Source organism: Lolium perenne, chromosome 2, assembly GCF_019359855.2.
Source record: "Lolium perenne isolate Kyuss_39 chromosome 2, Kyuss_2.0, whole genome shotgun sequence".
Classification (NCBI taxonomy): domain Eukaryota; kingdom Viridiplantae; phylum Streptophyta; class Magnoliopsida; order Poales; family Poaceae; genus Lolium; species Lolium perenne.
The window spans coordinates 262,410,181-262,429,869 of NC_067245.2; the positions used below are offsets into that span (position 1 = coordinate 262,410,181).

General features: G+C 43.9%; 1 protein-coding gene across 3 annotated transcripts; it reads right to left on the bottom strand.

Moving 5' to 3' along the window:
- Window positions 1-1,516: 1,516 nt before the first annotated feature.
- Window positions 1,517-16,073, bottom strand: LOC127335802 (dol-P-Man:Man(7)GlcNAc(2)-PP-Dol alpha-1,6-mannosyltransferase). 3 transcript variants are annotated; one of them, XM_071826652.1, is made up of 20 exons: window positions 15,927-16,073; window positions 15,700-15,785; window positions 15,378-15,419; window positions 15,229-15,274; window positions 14,907-14,993; window positions 14,737-14,792; window positions 13,418-13,535; window positions 13,259-13,317; window positions 12,835-12,906; window positions 11,848-11,911; window positions 11,653-11,756; window positions 11,177-11,248; window positions 10,748-10,834; window positions 10,587-10,654; window positions 10,339-10,407; window positions 10,160-10,242; window positions 9,846-9,969; window positions 9,034-9,099; window positions 8,640-8,733; window positions 1,517-1,741 (listed from the first exon to the last, which is right to left on the bottom strand). In XM_071826652.1, the coding sequence occupies exons 1-20, from the start codon at window positions 15,976-15,978 to the stop codon at window positions 1,661-1,663; spliced, it is 1,530 nt and encodes a 509-aa protein (XP_071682753.1). In that variant the 5' UTR covers window positions 15,979-16,073; the 3' UTR covers window positions 1,517-1,660. The 3 variants fall into 3 exon arrangements, with proteins under 3 accessions (XP_071682753.1, XP_071682752.1, XP_051218496.1); XM_071826651.1 differs by lacking the exon at window positions 1,517-1,741 and adding an exon at window positions 7,964-8,513; XM_051362536.2 differs by lacking the exon at window positions 1,517-1,741 and adding an exon at window positions 7,964-8,513 and having other exon boundaries at window positions 9,846-9,936; window positions 15,927-16,072.
- Window positions 16,074-19,689: the final 3,616 nt, after the last annotated feature.

Below are 19,689 nucleotides of genomic sequence, written 5' to 3' on the forward strand. Positions count from 1 at the left end.
GCGAGGGGAGGAGGGGGTCGGTGTGGGAGCTCTGGCTTTTGGTGGTCCTCTTGTTCTTCTTCATGGGGGCTTCTCTGGCTGGCCGTGGTGGCAGGGGGAGAGGTCTTCTGGAGGTGCTGGTGGTCCGGTTAGTCTCCGGGTGTGGTTGCCGTGTCGAGACGGCGGCGGCCCGTCTTTGTGGAGTTTTTGTCTCTTGGTCGCTTCTCCGCCACGGCGAGGTTGGCTCCGGCCTCGACGTGCGACGACTGGGAGTCCTGTTTCTTTGCAGGTGGAGCAGCTCCGGATCTTCCCTCTCTCGCCGGCGGGCGGGGACGAGGTGGTGGTACCCCTTTGTTCTTCCTCTCCGTCGTGCTGGTACGGAGAGACCGAGAGTGACGACTTCCCGTCTGCGTGGAGTTCGCTGGAGTTATCGACTTTGCTGGCTCCAGGAGGGAGTGGCAGCGGCGAAGCAGCGGCGCGTCCTTGCTCCGCGTCGGAGGTGGAAGATGAAGGCAGCTCCAGGGACCTGATTGTAATTTCCGGTTTATTTGGGGGTGTGTTGTATTACCGAGTTTGATAATAGATCTGGAGTTTAACCTCGCAAAAAAAAAAACAAATGGTCACCACCGACCAGATGGCTGCTGAATAATGAGGTATGCGGGCCGGGGAGTTGAACGGAGGGAATGGGACGACGGAGTGGGCAGCTAGGACCGGAGGAGGGCGAGTACTTGTGCATTGCTTTCGGTTCTCCCATGTACCCCATGACCACGACCGTGACCTAATAATCTTGTACGGAGTAGACGGCGGCGGCTTCCGTCCTCCGGCAGTGACGACGGAGACAAGGGGCGGCCGGCTCGATTTCCAAGGCCAATTCGAGTGCCTAGCTAGCTAGCTGGTCGATCGATCCGGCGGGTGTCAATGCACGGTCGCGCGACGTGTCCCGGGAAAATGCTCGTGGATTACTCGGTAGCAGCAGCAGTAGACAGAGCTTTGCGGTAGAGCCGAAGAGTCTGACTGGGTTGCGTGCGTGGTGACCCGTCGTCAGTTCAGAAGTAGGCGTGCCCGGGGATGGTGGCAGATGCCCCAGGGAAAGGGGTAGAGACACGAAGAAAATCCATCTCTGGATCCATCTGGTGGCAGGGTCAAGATCGCGCGTGCAGTACAGGCAGACGCTGTGCATTCCCGATGAAAGCAGCACAGGCAGCCAGGCCTCGATCGCGTCAACTGTCAACACGATGCTCCACGTTTGACCTCACACGGTGTTCTTTAACGGCACATGGAAAGCTCACGAGCGGACGTGTCATCGACTACGACTAGGAGACACACACACACACAGCGAGCGCACTGATGCACCGCAAACAGTAGAATAATACACTTTCCGTCGCAAGGCTGTGTCATCTTCCTTGTTCTCTTCTTCCTTTATTTGTCTACTACTGCTACAACAAACAAGTGTAAAATTAAGATAAGGACAGCGAGGCCTAAACCCCTACACCATGCGTCCCAGATTTTCCTGACCTCCAGACGGTGGCTTCCTAGCCTCAAGAAGATGGCACCTTCCAGAGCTGGAAATGGGAGGAGCTCCACCTGAATCACGCGCGCTCGCTCGGCATCTTTTACTGTTGGTAGTTAGTTTAGTGGTCCTGTGACAGAGATCTGGGCAGGCATCCTCTTCGCCTCAGCCTCAGGGGCAACCGGGACAATCTAGCGAGAGGATACCGGGATCTCCCGTGTTCCCATGTGCAAACACTTTCGGCGCTTTCACCTGCACCAGTAGTAAATGCGGAGACCTTTTCACGAACGAAGTGAAAATCGATTTCTATATGTTTCATTCGAGCGTGAAACATAGGATTAGCAGTGAGAAACGTCGCTCCAAGATTATCACACCACAACGTTGGTGCATGAGACTGAAACACTCCAGCTTCTCGAGAACCGATCGTAACCATGTAGCTTCAGCTGTTCCATTGGCAATGACCTTATACTCCGCCTCCGTGCTAGATCGACTAACAGTAGGCTGTTTTCGTGAACTCCACGATATCAAATTTGGTCCATAGAAAACTGCATATCCTCCAGTGGACCTACGATCATCCGGGCACCCTGCCCAATCGGCATCCGTGAATACACTCAACTCTGTTGACGAAGATCTCCGAATCTGTAACCCAAGATTCACTGTCCCTTTCACATACCGCAAGATCTTTTTTACCGCTGACCAGTGCACGTCCGTAGGAGCAGCCAAGAATTGACATACCCTATTTACCGCAAACGATATGTCTGGTCGAGTTAAGCATAAGTACTGCAGGGCACCCACCGTATACGTATAAAAAAGTCAGATCTTCCGTCAAAGAATGTACCAGAGGTTCTGCTGAGTTTCTCTGTGGATGACATTGGCGTTGAGATCTCCTTGCAATTAAGCAGGTTCACCTTCTGAAGTAAACCTGTTGCATATCTGGCTTGAGTGAGTGCAACACCACCATTATCAATATCTGTCACATGGACACCAAGGAAGAAAGATAGTTTGCCCAAATCCTTAATAGCAAAAGAGCTATGTAGCTGATCCATCAATCTGTCAACAGCTTGTTTGCATGATCCAGTAATAATTATGTCGTCTACATAAATAAGCATATAGATGATCACTTGTCCACGAATGAACACAAACAATGACGTGTCTGCCTTTGATGGAACAAACCCCAAGGACTGAAGCTTGGAGCTGAGCTTGGAGTACCAGGCTCTTGGTGACTGCTTGAGTCCATACAGCGACTTCTGCAGCCGGCACACACGATGTGGAAAATTCTGATCAACATATCCTGGCGGCTGATACATATATACCTCCTCCTGAATATCGCCGTGGAGAAAGGCGTTTTGAACATCAACCTGACGAAGCTGCCATCCCCGGGACACGGCGATAGACAAGATCAGCCGAACAGTGGTAGGTTTAACCACCGGAGAAAATGTATCAGTATAATCAATGCCTTGGCGCTGCGTGAAACCTTTGGCGACGAGCCGAGCCTTGTGACGATCCACTGTACCGTCAGGTTTGTGTTTCAACTTGAACACCCATTTGCACCCGACGATATGACGACCTGGTGGTGGATCAACCAGACGCCATGTGTTGTTGATCTTCAGGGCAGAAAACTCTGCATCCATGGCCGTTTTCCAGGCAGGGACGCTGAGTGCATCAACATGCGATGTTGGCTCAGCAGCAAATGCGCGCTTCTTGGAGTCGTAGCGGATGATCCCATCAAACAGACGGACAGGCTTAATCGGCCGTCGAGCAGGTAAGGCTGGCGACGCAGTGTCTGTCGAAGTGGCGGAAGAATCCGCCGTTTGAACAGACGAGGGCAAGGAGGCTGGCCCGTGAGCATCGTGGGCCGTTGCAGACGGTGTGCGAGGAGGAGACGAGTCGGCGTCGGGAGTCCCATTGCCAGGCTCGTCCGGAGCGGCACCATGGCCTGCCGCAGGCGGCAGATCGACGTGCGGGGGTGCATGCAACATATGCATCTGCCGATCGTCATGCGTGGACGGGTCGGCCGAACCTGAAACATCATGAGAGAACGCAGAATCAGTAGCACCTGCCGTATCATTGCATAGAGGGTCATCTGTCTCCGGTTCAGAGAGGAGAATGGCATCTTCGGTGGGCGTAGGATGTGGAGAGGACTGATCTTTAGAGAATGGGTAGACTGTTTCATCGAAAATGACGTCACGAGACACATAGATTCGTCCAGTAGAACGATCAAGACAACGGAATCCACGATGCTGGGAGCTGTATCCTAGAAAAACGCACAATTTGGAACGAAAACTGAGCTTATGGTTGTTATAAGGCCTAAGATTTGGCCAGCATGCGCACCCAAAAACGCGCAAGTATGAGTAATCAACCGGTCTTTTAAACAGCTTGGTGAAGGGAGTGGAGTTCTGAATAACTCTACTAGGCATCCGGTTGATTAAATAGCAAGCGGTGAGAATGGCGTCATCCCAAAACCGGAGGGGTGCAGATGCTTGGGCAAGGAGGGCTAAAGCGGTTTCAACCAAATGTCTATGCTTGCGTTCAATGGCTCCGTTTTGCTGGTGAGTATGTGGACACGAAAGACGATGTGTAACACCAGTTTCTCGAAAATATGAATGAAGTTTGTGGTACTCTCCTCCCCAATCAGATTGAACTGAGAGGATTTTTGCGCCAAGGGAAAGTTCTACTTGTTTCTGAAATTGGTAGAAAACATGCTCAACGTCGGATTTATGTTTCAACAAATACACCCAAGTGAACTTACTGAAATCATCAAGGAAACTAACATAATATTTGAAACCCCCAGCTGATTTAATTGCTGGACCCCATACATCCGTATGGATGAGTTCTAGAGGAAATTGAGAAATACGACTAGAATCTGCATAAGGCAGTTGATGAACTTTGGCTTGCTGGCATGCATCACACACATGCGGCACTACATTATTTTGTGTTGATCCTAACTTATTTGACTGGAGGATGGCCTGGACGATCGGTGTTGCAGGGTGTCCGAGTCGACGATGCCACAGTTCCTTGGATGGCGATGTGATGTGGGCTTGTGGGGGATGAAGTGGTGAGCGGCGAGGACGAAGTGGTGGAACTGGGTACAGGCCATCTTGAGCTCTACCTTGAAGCAGAGTTGCCCTCGTGGTGAGATCCTTGACAAAGAAAGATTCAGGGTGAAGTTCAATGAAGCAATGATTATCATAGGCAAGTTTGTTTGTGGACAGAAGGTTTTTGCTAATACGAGGAGCATGCAGAACATTAGATAGACGAAGAGGACGAGAGGAACCGGATAAACTAGATTCACCAATATGCAAGATAGGAATATGCGTACCATTGGCAACTTGGATTTGCTCGTTGCCCTTGTAGTTCTCGTGCACGTGGAGCCGCTCAATGTCGTTCGTCATGTGATCAGTCGCGCCTGAATCCATGTACCAGTTCGGATCGCTGGTGTAGTTGTCGTTGGCGTTGGTGTAGTTGGCGGCGGCGCGGGTGGAGCTCTCTGGTTGAATCGCGTGGTTGAACCGCGAGTAGCAGCGCAGGGCGTCGTGGCCATAGGTGCCACAGATCTGGCAGGTTGATTTGCCTCCTCGGCCACGCCCTCCGCCTTGCACGTTCCCGTCACGCTCGTAGTTGTCGCCACGGCCACCGCCGTGGGCTCCCCCATTGTAGCCGCCGTTGTAGCCACCGCCACCGTTGTAGCCGCCGCCGTTGTAGCCGCCATAGCGGCCACCGCCGCCGCGGCCGCCGTCGCCTCGGCCGCGTCCTCCTCCACCACGCTGGAAGCCGAAGCCCCCGCGGCCGCCACCGCGTGCGGCGTTGTTGGCGGAGTGTGGGAACGGAGCATCATGATGATGGCCGCCCGAGCCACGTCCTCCGGTTCGGGCCTCGTATGCCGTCAGATGACCATAGAGATCACCTAGGGTGAAGTCCTCGTTGGCGGCAATCACGCTCATGGAGGTGGTGAAGTTTTCGTGGTCTTCACCCAGACCGGCGAGGATGTAGGAGACGATCTCGTCGTCGCCGAGCGGGTTGCCGATCGTCGCCATCGTGTCGGCGATCTTCTTGGTGTGCTGGAAGTAGGCTGACATGGAGGTGTCCCTCTTCTTCGGCTTCACCAGCGCGGTGCGAAGCTGCACGATCCGCGCTTTGGACCGAGACGCGAAGGTCCGATCCAGCGCCTCCCAAACTTGTGCCGACGTCGTCAGGAGTTGGACGTGGCCAAGAACAGATGGGGTGAGGGAGGAGAGCAGGCCACTAAGGACCTGCTGATCATGTTTGCGCCAGGTGGTGTATTCAGGGTTGTCGATCATACTCGAGCTTCCTGTGGCGGCAGGGACGCGTTTCGGCGGTGCTGGGGTAGAGCCGTCAACGTATCCAAACAGGTCGTTGCCGTAGAGGGCCGGCAGAGCCTGCGCCTTCCACATCAAGTAGTTCTCCTGGTCGAGCTTGATGGAGATTGCGGCGCTCAGCGTGGCCGCGATGTTGATCGGAGTACCGGACGGCGTGGAGCTTGGAGCCATTGGTGGATTGGAGTGTTTGGCTCTGATACCATATAAGAAAACAAGAAAGAGAAAGAGATTGGATTTGTGCCGTGCCTAGCATCAGCCTCAGGGCTCTGTATTTATATGGGCTCATACGAGCTAGAGTTAGTTCAGATTACAACAACCATAACAATGTGCATGTCTATCTACTTATCTATAGATTCAGACTATCTATCTTCTCAACAACTTATAGTACCGGTTAGAATCGTATCTCCTTAACCTCGTTTAACACAGATGAGACAGGTGAAACGTATAAATGCCTGACAGAACAAGACATGTATGGTGAAACGTATAACTAACGTTTGTGCAGTATGAAAATACAACTTACCATAATCAACGATGGAGTTGTGATCCCTACACTGTTGTCCAGCGGCAGTCTTTGCCTGTGGCATATGCTGGGACGCTGGGGCAGAAACACTAACAACTCTTGCCTGTGTACACCACTTCGCGACTCATAGTTCAGAGCATGATTATAATCTCTTCTCGATAGATGAACATGTGTATATATATATAGCCAGCCAGATGCTAGCAATGTGCATACAGGACTACTGGCACAAAGCATCAGAGCATAGTACAATACAAGGTACTAGCGTGTGATCTACTTCCTCTGATCCAAAATTTAGGACAGTCTCCAGGATGATACTTTGACCATCAATTTCTCTGCAAACATATTGCCTCACACAAAAACAATTATACCTTGTAAAAGTATGTTTCAAGCTGATCATAGTGGGTTGCATATGATATTTTTATATGATACTATTTCTACAGTGGATAGTATCATGGAGTGGTATCATAATCTTATTATATTTAATGATTTGTAGCAGCTCAATGCAAAATTATGGACAAGATTTGTTTGGTATTAAGAGCATCTTCAGCCGTGTCCCCCAAAGCGTCCCCCAAAGGGATTTGGGGTGCGCCGGACCAAAAAACCATTCCAGCCGCGTACCCCAAAGCCCATTTTGGCGCGGCCCGGTACGGTGTCCGGTGCCCCGAGCCCGTCCCCTTCCCACATGGGACGCTCCGGGGACGCCGGACACACCGAAAAGCGAGGCGGGCTCCCACATGTCGACTATTTGCATAAACCGTTGGTTCGCGCCTCTTTTCTCGTCGCTCCTTCCTTCCCGCGCCTCCCACCCCACCGCCGCCGCTGGATTTCCCGGCCGTTTGGGCGTCTGATCTCTGCTGAGAGTCGGCACCGTTGTCGCGGCTGGGGCTCCCGCCGGTCGTGCCGCCGCCGCTTCGCCAGCGCGTCCCAGAACGCGCCGTCAAATCCGCCCCACCTCTGCGCACAGAAGGTGCTCGACGACTTGCTAGGTAGGCGCGATTGGCCGCTGTTTGTTGCGTCGTCTGCTGATTTTCTCGCCATACATGCAGAGATCCGTGACAGCAATGTTCATGATCAAGTTCAAGCTGATCTCGTTGAGCATTTGTGGAGGATCAAAGGAAATACCGTGGCATCTTGATGTAGCATCTAGCCCTATTTATTATATTTGTTTACTTGTTTTATTGTTTGTTGTAATTTAATTTGAAAACAATCCTCGCAAACATTTTTATTCATATGCTATATTTGATAATTGTTAAAAAGAAGTATTTTAAATATTTGGGGGCGGCGTTTGGGGGACGCGGCTGGGGAGCGACGTCCCCCAAAGGCGGCATGAACAAAACACGTCCCCCAAACGCTCAATCCGGCGCGGTTTGGGGGACACGGCTGGAGATGCTCTAACTTTTTTTTCGTGATGTGCGCTATGATACAGTATCTACCTATGAAGTACTCTAATCTCCTCTCTCCTCTTTAATTAGCTGTCATATCAACACTTCTGTGGAACTAGCTATGATACTATGATACTAGCACTATGGCTAGCCTTAAGGTAAACCTAGTAATACCAATTTGATGTTTTCAATGCTAGTAATTTTTTTCTTTATAGATGGTCAAACTAAAAAATGCTTGACTCGTAAAATTCTAAATAAACGTACATTTTGGATCAGAGATTGTAGTACATATAGAGGGACTCACAAGTGCACTTTCTTAAAAGAAGTGAGAGAATAGTTGGTAAAAGAGGGACCTTTTTATGTCGGCCAGGGAGCATCAAATATACAAGCATATACATGATTCTATAATAACTTTATGGTCTAGTAGCGGACCTCCAGGGATATTCATTTTCGCAGAAGCGAGAAAGTCCACTCATCGTGGTAAAGGCATCAATATGAACCAGTTTTCCCTTACTCCATGCGTCCAAGATTTTCCTGACCTCCAAACTGCGGTGTCCTAGCCTTAACAAGATGGGACCTTCCAGAGCTGGAAATGGGAGGAGCTCCATATGAATCACGCGCGCTCGCTCGGCATCTTCTACTGTTGGTAGTTAGTTAGTGGTCCTGTGACAGAGATCTGGGCAAGCATCCTCTTCGCCTCAGCCTCAGGGGCAACCGGGCCAATCTAGCGAGAGGATATCGGGATCTCCCGTGTTCCCATGTACAAACACTTTCGGCGCTTTCACCTGCACCAAGTAAATGCCGAGATTAGCTACTGATCCAGGCGTAGAAGAGAGAGCGAGAGAGAGGTAAAGGGCATAAATGCCTGACAGAACAAGACATGGGGATGATGGAGCAGCTCGATAGCGTACCAGGGAAAGCGGTGGAAACCGGGGCTGAATTTTCGCTCTGGAGAACCCTTCCACGGCGAACAGGCACTTGTAGCCGCTGATGTAGCGGTGCTCGCTGTTTGATGTGCCCAACAAAAGAAACAGGTACGGAAGCACATCAGGAAGCGAGATTCATATTAATCAATTCTACGTCAAAATTAGTTATCTTTTGGTGATTTGCATCTTCTCAGGCATTCAGAATTAAGGTGATGCGCACAAACTCTCTGAACTATTTTTCTACCAACAAGTGGCTATCAAGAGCTTCCCCAACTTTTCAGGCATCTTCTCAGGCATTCACACAGATTTTAGTTTCCATTTCAAAAAGGACAGGGTGACCAAAAAAAAGAAAAAAGAGAACAAAATTACTTGTACTCACTTCAGCAGATAGGTGAAATTTCTTGTCTGATATTCTTCAATGGAAATGCCTTCCTCCTTCGAGTACCTGCCATTGAACAGAATACGCGTCCAAAAGCAAATACAAAAATTTAGATTTAAAGCAATTGAGGCTCACTGACAGTGTAAGCAAATACAGAGTAAGTTGACATTCATGCAATATGAAAATACGCCTAACGTAGTATTAACGATGGAGTACACTATTGTACAGTGCCAGTCTTTGCCGTATGGGCTATGCTGGGACAGACACACCAAAACCTCTTGTCAACCATTTTGCGACTCATAGTTCTGAACATGATTATAACCTCTTTCGATACAAGAACATAGTATAGCAAGGATCTGGCCAGATGCCAGTAATGTACATACAGGGCACTACGAGCATACAACACAAGGTACATACTACTAGCATATGGTCTACTTCCTCTGATCCAAAATTAGAGCAGCCTCCTAGATGATACTTTCACCATCACTTTCTATGCAAAAAAGTTTGCCTCACATAAAAGTAAATATACCTTATAAAAAGCATGTTTCATGGTAAACCTATTAATATCAATTTGATGTTTCAGATGCTAGTAATTTGTTCTTTTTCGATGGCCAAACTTATTGACTGATAATAAAATTCTAAAAGAACGTACATATTGGATCGGATATTGGCGTATATATGGAGACACTCACTTTGTTTAAAGAAGTGAGAGAATAGTTGGTAAAAGAGAACACTTTTTATGTCGGCCAGGGAACAGAAAAAAGACAAGCATATACAAGATTCCATAATAACTTTACGGTTTAGTAGCGGACCTCCAGGGATATTCATTTTCGCAGAAACGAGAAACTCCGCCCATTGCGGTAAAGGCATCAATATGAACCATTTTTTCCTTCGTGGAATTATCTGGTAAAAGAGGAATGCGAAGTTTATTGGAAACTGACATCAATGAAGGTTAACAATTGTCAGCATACCCATGAATGCTAAAACAGCATAAGTTACTAAGAGTCAAAAGCTTCTCAATTTGTCATTTGCTGCTTCTGATTCAGAGGAACAATGTTTTGCAGTTTCTGCATATAGAACAGAATTGGTGTCGGATCATACTTCAGTTTATTTAAGTAGAGCTCACCTACTTCATGTAGAGCCTTTAGAGCATTGCCACCAGGATAATTGCTGTAGGAGGCCATGAAACTCACAGCAGAGTATCCAAGACTAAAAGATTTATATGTTAGCTTACAAAAGTAACATATATAGTATGCTATTTCAAAAGGGAAACATGTTATAATCGTTAAGAGTGAATTGCTCTACCTGACAAGAAAGGCACCAAGCATGAGAACATAAAGGAAATTCCACCCAGTTTTCTTTCTGTTATTATATCTGCAAATGAACGAAGACAAAAATGACCAGTCAAAAACACGAAACCAAGAATAAAGGTGGGAAAGACATATAACATGAACCAAAAGATAGTTACACAAAAGACATTATCATTCCTATCTTGCATTTGTCACTGTTAAAATGGTAGGAAGTAAATAACATGGCAAAATGGTTATGCTCACAGTCTGCTCGCTGCCAGAGAAGCAGACACATTAAGCATGGGAACTGCGGCAATTATGAAACGAAGCTCCTGAAATAAAAATAGCAGCCATTATGTGCAAGATTAGCTTAATGTTTTTCAGATATATAAAAATTAAAATATTCTCCAGACATTAAGTATAACCTTATGTGGGAGTTTTGAATAGAGTACAACAAATAAGGTCACTGGAATCACATATGGGACTATCCTCCTATCAAGAAGAGCACCAACCTGGCATTAAAAGAAAGACCTGATGAGATACATTGCCTATTTGTAAGCATCACAAAACAACCAGAAAATATCATTAGCTGATTCAATCGAATGGTCTACTTTAGACAGAGTCCACGTAAAAGTGGTACCTTAATTAACTTTTTAAAAGGTAAATGGTTATTTAACTATCAGTATGTTGATCTAACTGGAAATCCATTGTTATACATACTGTATACCGTTGAAATAGTCGCAATATAAACCGGTGGTCCCATGACATTTCATATTCAACAAGATGTGGTGTACTTGTTCTAGCCAAGTTAAATCCAGCATAATGAACTTTTTAATGTCAAGACCTTATCTTACCAAGCAAAGAGGATAGGCCACAAGCATGGAACGTGGAAGTGCTGAGGTGAAGTACCAATGGATCGAATGTGTCTGAAGTATAAAATAGTCATGGAGAACAGAGGTAGGTGTTTCATAACAGCGTCATTTCGATTTTTCTTAACCAAAATAAGAAGTGGATACCTCTTGAAATCTAAGAAATATGTGTATGTTATGTTTCCTCCTTTTGAGCACATGCATACATAGGTTAACAAGAATGTTCGGTGCATATCAGAAGTTTCTACAAAGTAAATGAAAGAGGATAACACTTGAAACTTGTACAGTTGGGAGGGGGAGAAAGAAATTTCTGGTTCATAAGACAAAGTGTGGTATGTCCCAAGATGCACTGCAAAGTATTAGGGAACATTACTGAGACATTCTCAACATGTATTTTTTATCAAAAAATAAGTAACTAAATAGACTTCAGTTTCACGAGAAACATAAGGAATTAAGGATACACCCCATTCTGAACTTCGGTTCAGAACTGAATTAAACCAGAGAACTTCGAATTCCGGCCACATGATTCTCTGCCACATTATCGAGTCAACTAGTACTGTGAAACCTGAGAAGATTATTCACAGCGAAACAAGGTTTCATACACACTCAAGTTAAGTTAACTCGCAGAACAACCCAAGGTAGTGTAAGAAATATACCAATGCAAACAACGGCGGTGCTTATGCAACACTTTATGGCTTCCAATAGAGAAAAGGACCTGCTCTGTCATGGCAATGTCAAATTAAAATCTTAGTGTACCTAAGTCAGTAGCTCCAACTTTACACATAATTAGTAAAACAGTAATACATATATTATTCAAGTGCAAATAAGTACATAAAAACTTGACTAGGATTACTATAGCTTTCTAAGAGTGTCATTTTATAATAGTCTAGTGAGCCACACTTCTGATACCTCACATGTAATCATCCTTGACACGAGTTTAACTAATTCACTACAGAAACAAAAAAAAATGATGTGATAAAACATCAACTAACCTGAACGTTGAACTTGCAGCAAATATTACTCCATGAGAAAAGTTACTTGGAACTCAAGTGAAACAAGCAACCAAGTAATATGAAGTTTATAACTTATTACTGCACATAGCTGTAATTATATATATATATATATATATATATATATATATATATATATATATATATATATATCATTATATAGAGAGCTAAGTCTGGACTGTTGTCTGCGGTCGTCGCCAGGGAAGTTTGCGATTTTCTCTCCACCTTGGCTATTGCCTACCCTGGATCCGCAGTTGGCTGACGGTTGCCCCCAATGTCGTAGCCTGTTCTTGACGGATCGGTGTTGGAGTGTCTTGTCTGAGTGTTTGTTAGTGTTGCGATGTTGAAGTGTTGGAGTGTCTTGTTTGTGGGCGTGTGTGGGCTTGGCCCTGTCGCTGTAGGTTTTCGCCCGGTTTTCTCCTAAAAACTGGGCACTCTCTTCTTAATTAATGGATGAGGCAAAGCTTTTGCCCCCGTTTATAAAAAAAAATATATATATATATACAGAGAGAGAGATACAATCGGCACCCTCCTTTCCTGAAGCATCTATATACTGTACTAACCAAATAAAGAAAATATCACAAAAAAAAGCATGCAACTGTTCAAAGGAAATCTGATAAGCCAGACACTCACCAGCAAAAGTGTAATCCCTATTGTACCTAGAAGCAGAATCATATCACATCTAAAAACAGTGGCTGCAACAATCTGCAAGTAAAATGGACAATTAGACGAAGTTTGGTAAAAGCGAAACATATTTCGCTGATCTTAAAATTCCAACTTAGTAAAATAATAACAGGATTTACCGAGCCCAGAGATTTTTTTTTCTGACAACTTACTGAACCCAGAGTAAAAACTAAATTATATCGCGATCCCCCATTTGTTGTACTTAATATTTACATGCGCAGTAGCTAAAATTTGAAAATCAATGTATATATGATTAATTGGTAATCTCTAAATAGTGTGAAAATATCATGCATATAACAGCGAATGAAGCTTCTGTTAAAAAAAAAAAGAACGAACGAACGAAGCTAAGGTAAAGGCGCCAAAATAGGCATACCAGTGCCTGTAATGTGCGCAGGTAATTTCCCTTGAACCAGAAAGAGTATGCCAAGTTAACTGCAGAACAGAAAGCACATATGAGTTGCATGAATACTACAATCTCCGAAGTAGATTGATGGTATTTCCATATAAAAACAGTAGAAGTTAATGTGCTCACCTAAAGCTAAAGCGAATATATTTGGAAGGGGCCGAGTCGAGTAGAACAAAACGTGAAACTGGATAGCAGTTAGTATCGCAAAGAATGCTTCAACATGGTGACCAAACTTTCTTTTTACCTGCTTGTCATAAACAAAGCCAAGCAAATCATGATATATGAAGGACAGGGCGACAGTTCATGCTAATTGTCATACAAAAGAATTCCATTTAAGAGTTACTTGAGATGACACAGAACAGTCAAAGCAAAGCAATACAAGCCAAAGGGATATTGTGGGTACAATGATTCGTGATGACTTTTCCCAGTTTTTCCACAGTGCTCTGTGTGTTGCCATTTAGCAGTGATGGTTCCCAAAAGTACACCTCCACTTCTGCACGTACAACCAGCATGCAGAGAGAAGTGGGCATTGTGGGGCCAGGAAAACAAAACGTCCAACGACGAGAGCCAACCACACATGCAACTGTACGAATATGGATCCAGAAAAAAGAAAAAATCCCTCACCCAGCTATCCTTGGTATGAAGGGGCAGACCTTATGTGGAGACTAAAACTAAGCAGAGGGTGCAGAGGTTTTGAACAAAACTAAGTTGTTCTATCTTGTTTGGCTAGACGAAACTCACTCCGTGGAATTAGAGCAAGTTTAGAAGTGCATCTGCTCCAAACCAAGAAAGAAAAGCTAGAGTCCAAGCAAGATCAGTGTACTGGGAACATATGCTCGTTGTAGAACAGAGAATCATGCACTTTAGTCTTTACGTATACTTCCAAGGCAGTCTAAAATTTGGATCATGGTACTAAGGATCTACCAGGTGGACAAATCCATATACGATAAAAATATTACGGGGGCCTGCCATACAGCCAGCACCCTAAGTTCACCACGCTCATGAACCAGAGCTAAAGGCGATGGTGGCTGCTGCAGACTGCTACTACTAGGACTCTTTTCCTTGCCAACTAAGTCAGGACTTAGGAGTTAAAAAGTAAGTTATGAAAGACAAAGTTAGATTACGAAAGGACAGAATGAGTTAGATGGGTTCTATCTTTAATTTTAACAACTTTATACACCCAAAGAATCTGGCTCATTGTTCTCACTCATATCATCTCTGCTTTTTCTCGCAACACCATAACACAAGCAATATATGTATTGTAATTTTGGTTCCTTTCCTGTAAGTAGGTAGCTTGCCAGTTCAAAGGAAAACTAACGCACATTGACTGATTTAGTTCTTATTCATTTCCAGGGGCACACAATACTGAAGGTAAATACTGTATGAACATCGAAGTTAAACTCAAATTGACAACATCTAATGAAACAGAAATGACAAGAGAATACCTCAACACGGAAAAGTCTCAAAGTCATCAGGATAGCACAGCCCAACACTAATCGAACTAAAAAAGCAAACATAAAAATATCAATCTGTCAAATATACATTAACCAGGAAGTTATAGTCAGAAAAAAACATAAGCATGAACTGAAGCATGTTTTAAGATCATGATAACCACCTGCTAGAAGACTGTAAACCTTTGGAACATGAACTGCACGCATTATGAGAACTGCAGGCGATGAGATGATAGCTATTACCAATGCTCCTGGAAAACAAGAAGCACATGATATTAAATGTCTCGTACTTTGTCAGGACACACGTGAAACCTGAAAGCATCATGGGATTAACATCACATTTGGCACAGGCATACACCTTAGTGTCTTACTGATTTACTGCTTTCTGGGTTTGATCAATTGCTTGTCAAATATTAGGCGTGAACCAGGCATCGATATATTATCATGCTGTGCAAATCAAGGGTTTCATGGCAGAGTGATCATTACCTATAAATGTCCGAGGAACGACACCAGGAAACTCTAAATGATCATACTGCACCAAATTGGAAAGGAGCACATATTACAGAAATCAACTAACATACATCAACCATATAATATTGAAGTAGAACTGGAGAGAAATTAGCAGCAGAGATTACCTTATTAATGTGATGATTGTGGTACAGAATATCATGCATGGCCTATAGAATAAACCACTGAAATGTTAGACGAAGCAGTGGAACTGCATCACAATACAAGCGCGAGCACAAGAAATATAGTGGACTACAAAACCAATTGAAGGGGAGAAATCCAATAATGAACTAATACTAAATTTGATACTCGCAAGGGAAAGAAAGCTCAGATAATTTCATTGTACGACGAAAATTACTGAATGAAACAAAGCTATTCCCAGATACAGCATAGATGAAAGCAAGCTAGGCGGGCTAAACTATCCAACCAGGTGAGAGTCCAAACAAGAACCTGCACATTGAAGCTCTCCTCGACCTTGGTGTACGGCACCATGACGGCGTAGAACGCGGCGATCGACCCGAGCATCAGGTCCCAACCTGCAAGCGAGCTCCCGGCGCATCAGATCCCCAAACCCCTTCACCGCAGCAGAAGCAGAAGCAGAACCCCAACTTCCAGAAGCTCCGGGAGCTCGATAGCAAAGCACCATACGGAAAGAGCGCTGAATCAAAGCGACTCACCGTACTCCCTCAGTAGCCTCGCCGCCGGCGTAGGTGGTGACGGCGGCGCCATCTCGGTAGGGAGTCCGCGCGTCTATTGATCCGGTCCGGTCGAGCCAAACCGCTCTCGCCTGAACCGGAGTTTGTACTCGACTCCATGCCGTAGGTTCTTTTTTTTGAGGGCGCCATGCCGTAGGTGGGCTCGGTATTTCGGGTTAGTCAGTAACTGCGGCCTTGCGGCTCCCCTAGTGATTGAGCCCAGCAAGTTCACCGAATTGGTCTCATTTAATATCAGATGGACCCAATACAGTACTCCCTCCGTTCTGGTTTGTAAGTCACAATTTTTAAATATCTTAGTCTAAGGTACTAGTTTTCTCTCTCTCATTGGTGCATGCAGCCCCTTTCTCTCTCTCATTGGTGCATGCATTCTCTTTCTCTCCCTCACTGGTGCATCAACCCCTTTCTCTCTCTCATTAAATAAAATTATGCCTTAGAGGTGGGGGTTATGGAACAAATAATTTTTTGGAATATGACTTACACTCTAGGACGGAGGGAGTATAATATCATCCCGGGAGCATTGGATGATTTGACACGGCTAGTCAGGCCACAAAGCCCAATCACCTTAAAAACACAGTGTACTGTCATTCCGTCGCCTGAAGATCTCCCCGTTCCTCCACCAAATTCAAAGTCCTCTGAGGAATCAACAGAGAAGATCCTGATCTACGTTTCCACCAAGACAAATCGTGACCCTCTCTCTTGATTTCATCAAGTTTCTTGTTACTGTTGGGTTTGTTGGACTTCAAAAGTGTGTATTGTGCTTCACGGAAGTTTTTGAGGGTTTGAAGGTCATCTTAAAGGCCTACCAGTTACCACTAGTGATACCACTAGTGATTGAGATCTTTCTTCATGGAAGAGACCCAGTAAGAAGGGGAAGAAGGAGAAGGAGGTAAGCCTTCGTGGTACACGTGAGTCCTTCATGGCAACTTGCACCTCTCCAACGGTAGCTAGCTTGCTCTCAAGGAAGTGAATATCGGGATACATCTTTGCCTCCACATGTCTCGGTTATTTCTATCTGAGCTCTTTTACTAGCGTCTTTACATTTGTGATAACCTTCGTGCTTGAAGTACCTCTTGTCATCATATAGGTTGTTTCACTTACTTGTTTGGCTCATTGTTGTTATCCGCATATCCCAACACTTGTGAAAAATGTAAAATCTATATAAACTTATTCATCCCCCTATGTTATCGTCTCTATCCTTTTAATGGGTCAGGCCAATCTATGTCCTTGATTATTTGAGCAATGTATATGATTTTCCACTCTTGTTCCCCACTAAAATAGCCACAAGCATAAGTGCTACATGCGCTGGCATGTGATGTTTTTGTTGCATTTTTATTTTTCCTTCTTATCCACCTTTTGTAATTATACTTACTTCACTTATTTTATATTAAATTATATATATATATATCTATCTTTTATAATTTAGATTATACATTACGTGAGATTTTTTCATGCATTTCAAATAAAATATTCACACTACTCATGAGAGGTGTTGCCATAGAACTAGCAATACTTAGTGTGACATCTATAAAACTAATTTTTTATACCCATTGAAAATGTATATTCCAAAAAAATGTTTAGATCCATTAAAAATATTTATGCATTTAAAAATATTTATGTATTTCAAAGGAAACCATTCATATATCTAAAAACAGAATTGTGTGACTTCCAATAAAATTATTGGTATATTTTAGGGAAAAACAAATCATGTGTCTATGTAAAATAAAAAAGGGGAAGATCAAACTTGGAATATATAGTGGAACAATAAGTAAGTAAAAAAACAAGAAATTAAAAAGGATTGAAGATAGAAAACAAGAAAAAGCACTCACCTTTGTTGTGCCAGGCCCATTGGTGCTTTTGGTGAGCGGAGGCTGCCTATTGTCGTAGTTTCTGCTATCATTTGTTTCTATATTTCTCACTCATTGCAGGGAATATAGTCATGGTGCACCCCACAAATTTATTGGGCCTAGGACATTGTAAGGCGAGTTTCTCTTTTATCTTCCTTTTGTTTTTTTATTTCCTATATTTTTATTATTATTTTTATCATCTCTTTTGTTTTATTTATTTTTTACTTGCTCTTTTGTGTGTGTTTTTGTATTATCCTTTTTATTTTATTTATTTTCATTTTTCTCTTTTGACTTAATTTTTGTAATGAGAGATATATGTTTGCTAGCAGGGAGAATAGGACCTCTCGTGCTATCGTATGTGCTACCACAAATTTATATCTACTTGAACGTTTATATTATATGTCATTCATAAGAATAAAAAAGAAAATAAAGCTTGAACGTTTTCTCGTGTTAGGGGCTGCTTTGTTCAAACGAAAAGTGGAGGGTAATCACATAATATGAAATTTTCATTTGGTAGCATGCCTCATGTGTTTGGTTCAAAGAAATTGAGAAGAAAATGCGGGGGTTTTATCTTAATTTAAAAAATCAGGATTTGAAAATCCATTATGACATCCTTTTGGAATTCCAACGTGTGAAAAACTAAACCCAAACATTTCTTGGCATAATACCTTCATGATAATACCTTTTTATGTGGTTTGGATGAGTTTATTAAGATTCATGTGTTCTTCTTTTCCCGTGAACTGAACACTTACGTTTTAAAAAATCAAGTGTATTTCGATCCTCTATTTTACAACCCAACCACTTAGGTTCAAGTCCTCATGGATTTGGGTTCTTACTATTTGAACAAAAACATCATTGTAGGAGCTTCCCCTACCGCATTCCTTTCAAAACAAATCCATCCAATGAAGAAAAAATTATATAAAGAAGCCTCGCAACATAAGGATCGGTGTAGCATAGGAAACTAGAAGATTTGAATTTGACCCCCCCCCCCCCCCATAGAAAGCACTGAGCTCTAGGTTCCACTCTAAGAGATATAGGAACAATAGTTTGCTACATCCCCTCGAAGTTAACAAAGCATAACATGACGTTGAGAATAAGGTTTGTAACTAGACCAACCAAAACAAAAAAGGAAACATGTCAATATTGCCAACTGTTGTACTAAACAACGACCAGTTCTACCAACCATACAAAATGCTCTCTAGTGGAAACCTCCCAAAGCTTACTTAACAGAGCTATAAAGGGTATTCATCGAAACAAATGACAACTTGCAAGTTTCATAGATGCCTTACTACTAAGCCAATAGAAATTTTAAACGACCAAAGCGACATTAAAGATCTTTTATGTACAACTTATTTCTTCAGGGATAATCAAAGGCACGACCACTCCTATTCAGCAAAGTTAGCTCACTTTTAGCATGCGAGATATCCTAAGCCTCTCTTATCTGGAGGGTGTGGCTAGAGGAAGTAGCAACGGTGAGTATAGATTCGTCCCCTTCGATTGCAATATTGCAACCTCGGCCATATTGATTGCTTTATCCTCCTCCTTCCGTAAACATTCCCAATATTTAAGGAACAAACAAGCAAAACAGATAATCTTAGCATGTGATTTGGTCTTTTTTCTTCTTCAAAACACACCCTATTTTCACAAATTCCAAGAGCCCAACATAGGGAAGCTAAACCCACAACATGGGTATTATGCATATTCCTTGCATATTTATATATCCAAGTTTTTTTGAATGACATATTGTGGTCTATTAGGAGCACTGATAGAAACACTCACAAATTCAATGGTCCAAAGAGGATAGTCACCCCTCTCTCCTAAAGGTCGAGTCAACGGTATATCTTTCAATCTATACATGCAAGGATTGTTGTTCATCTAAC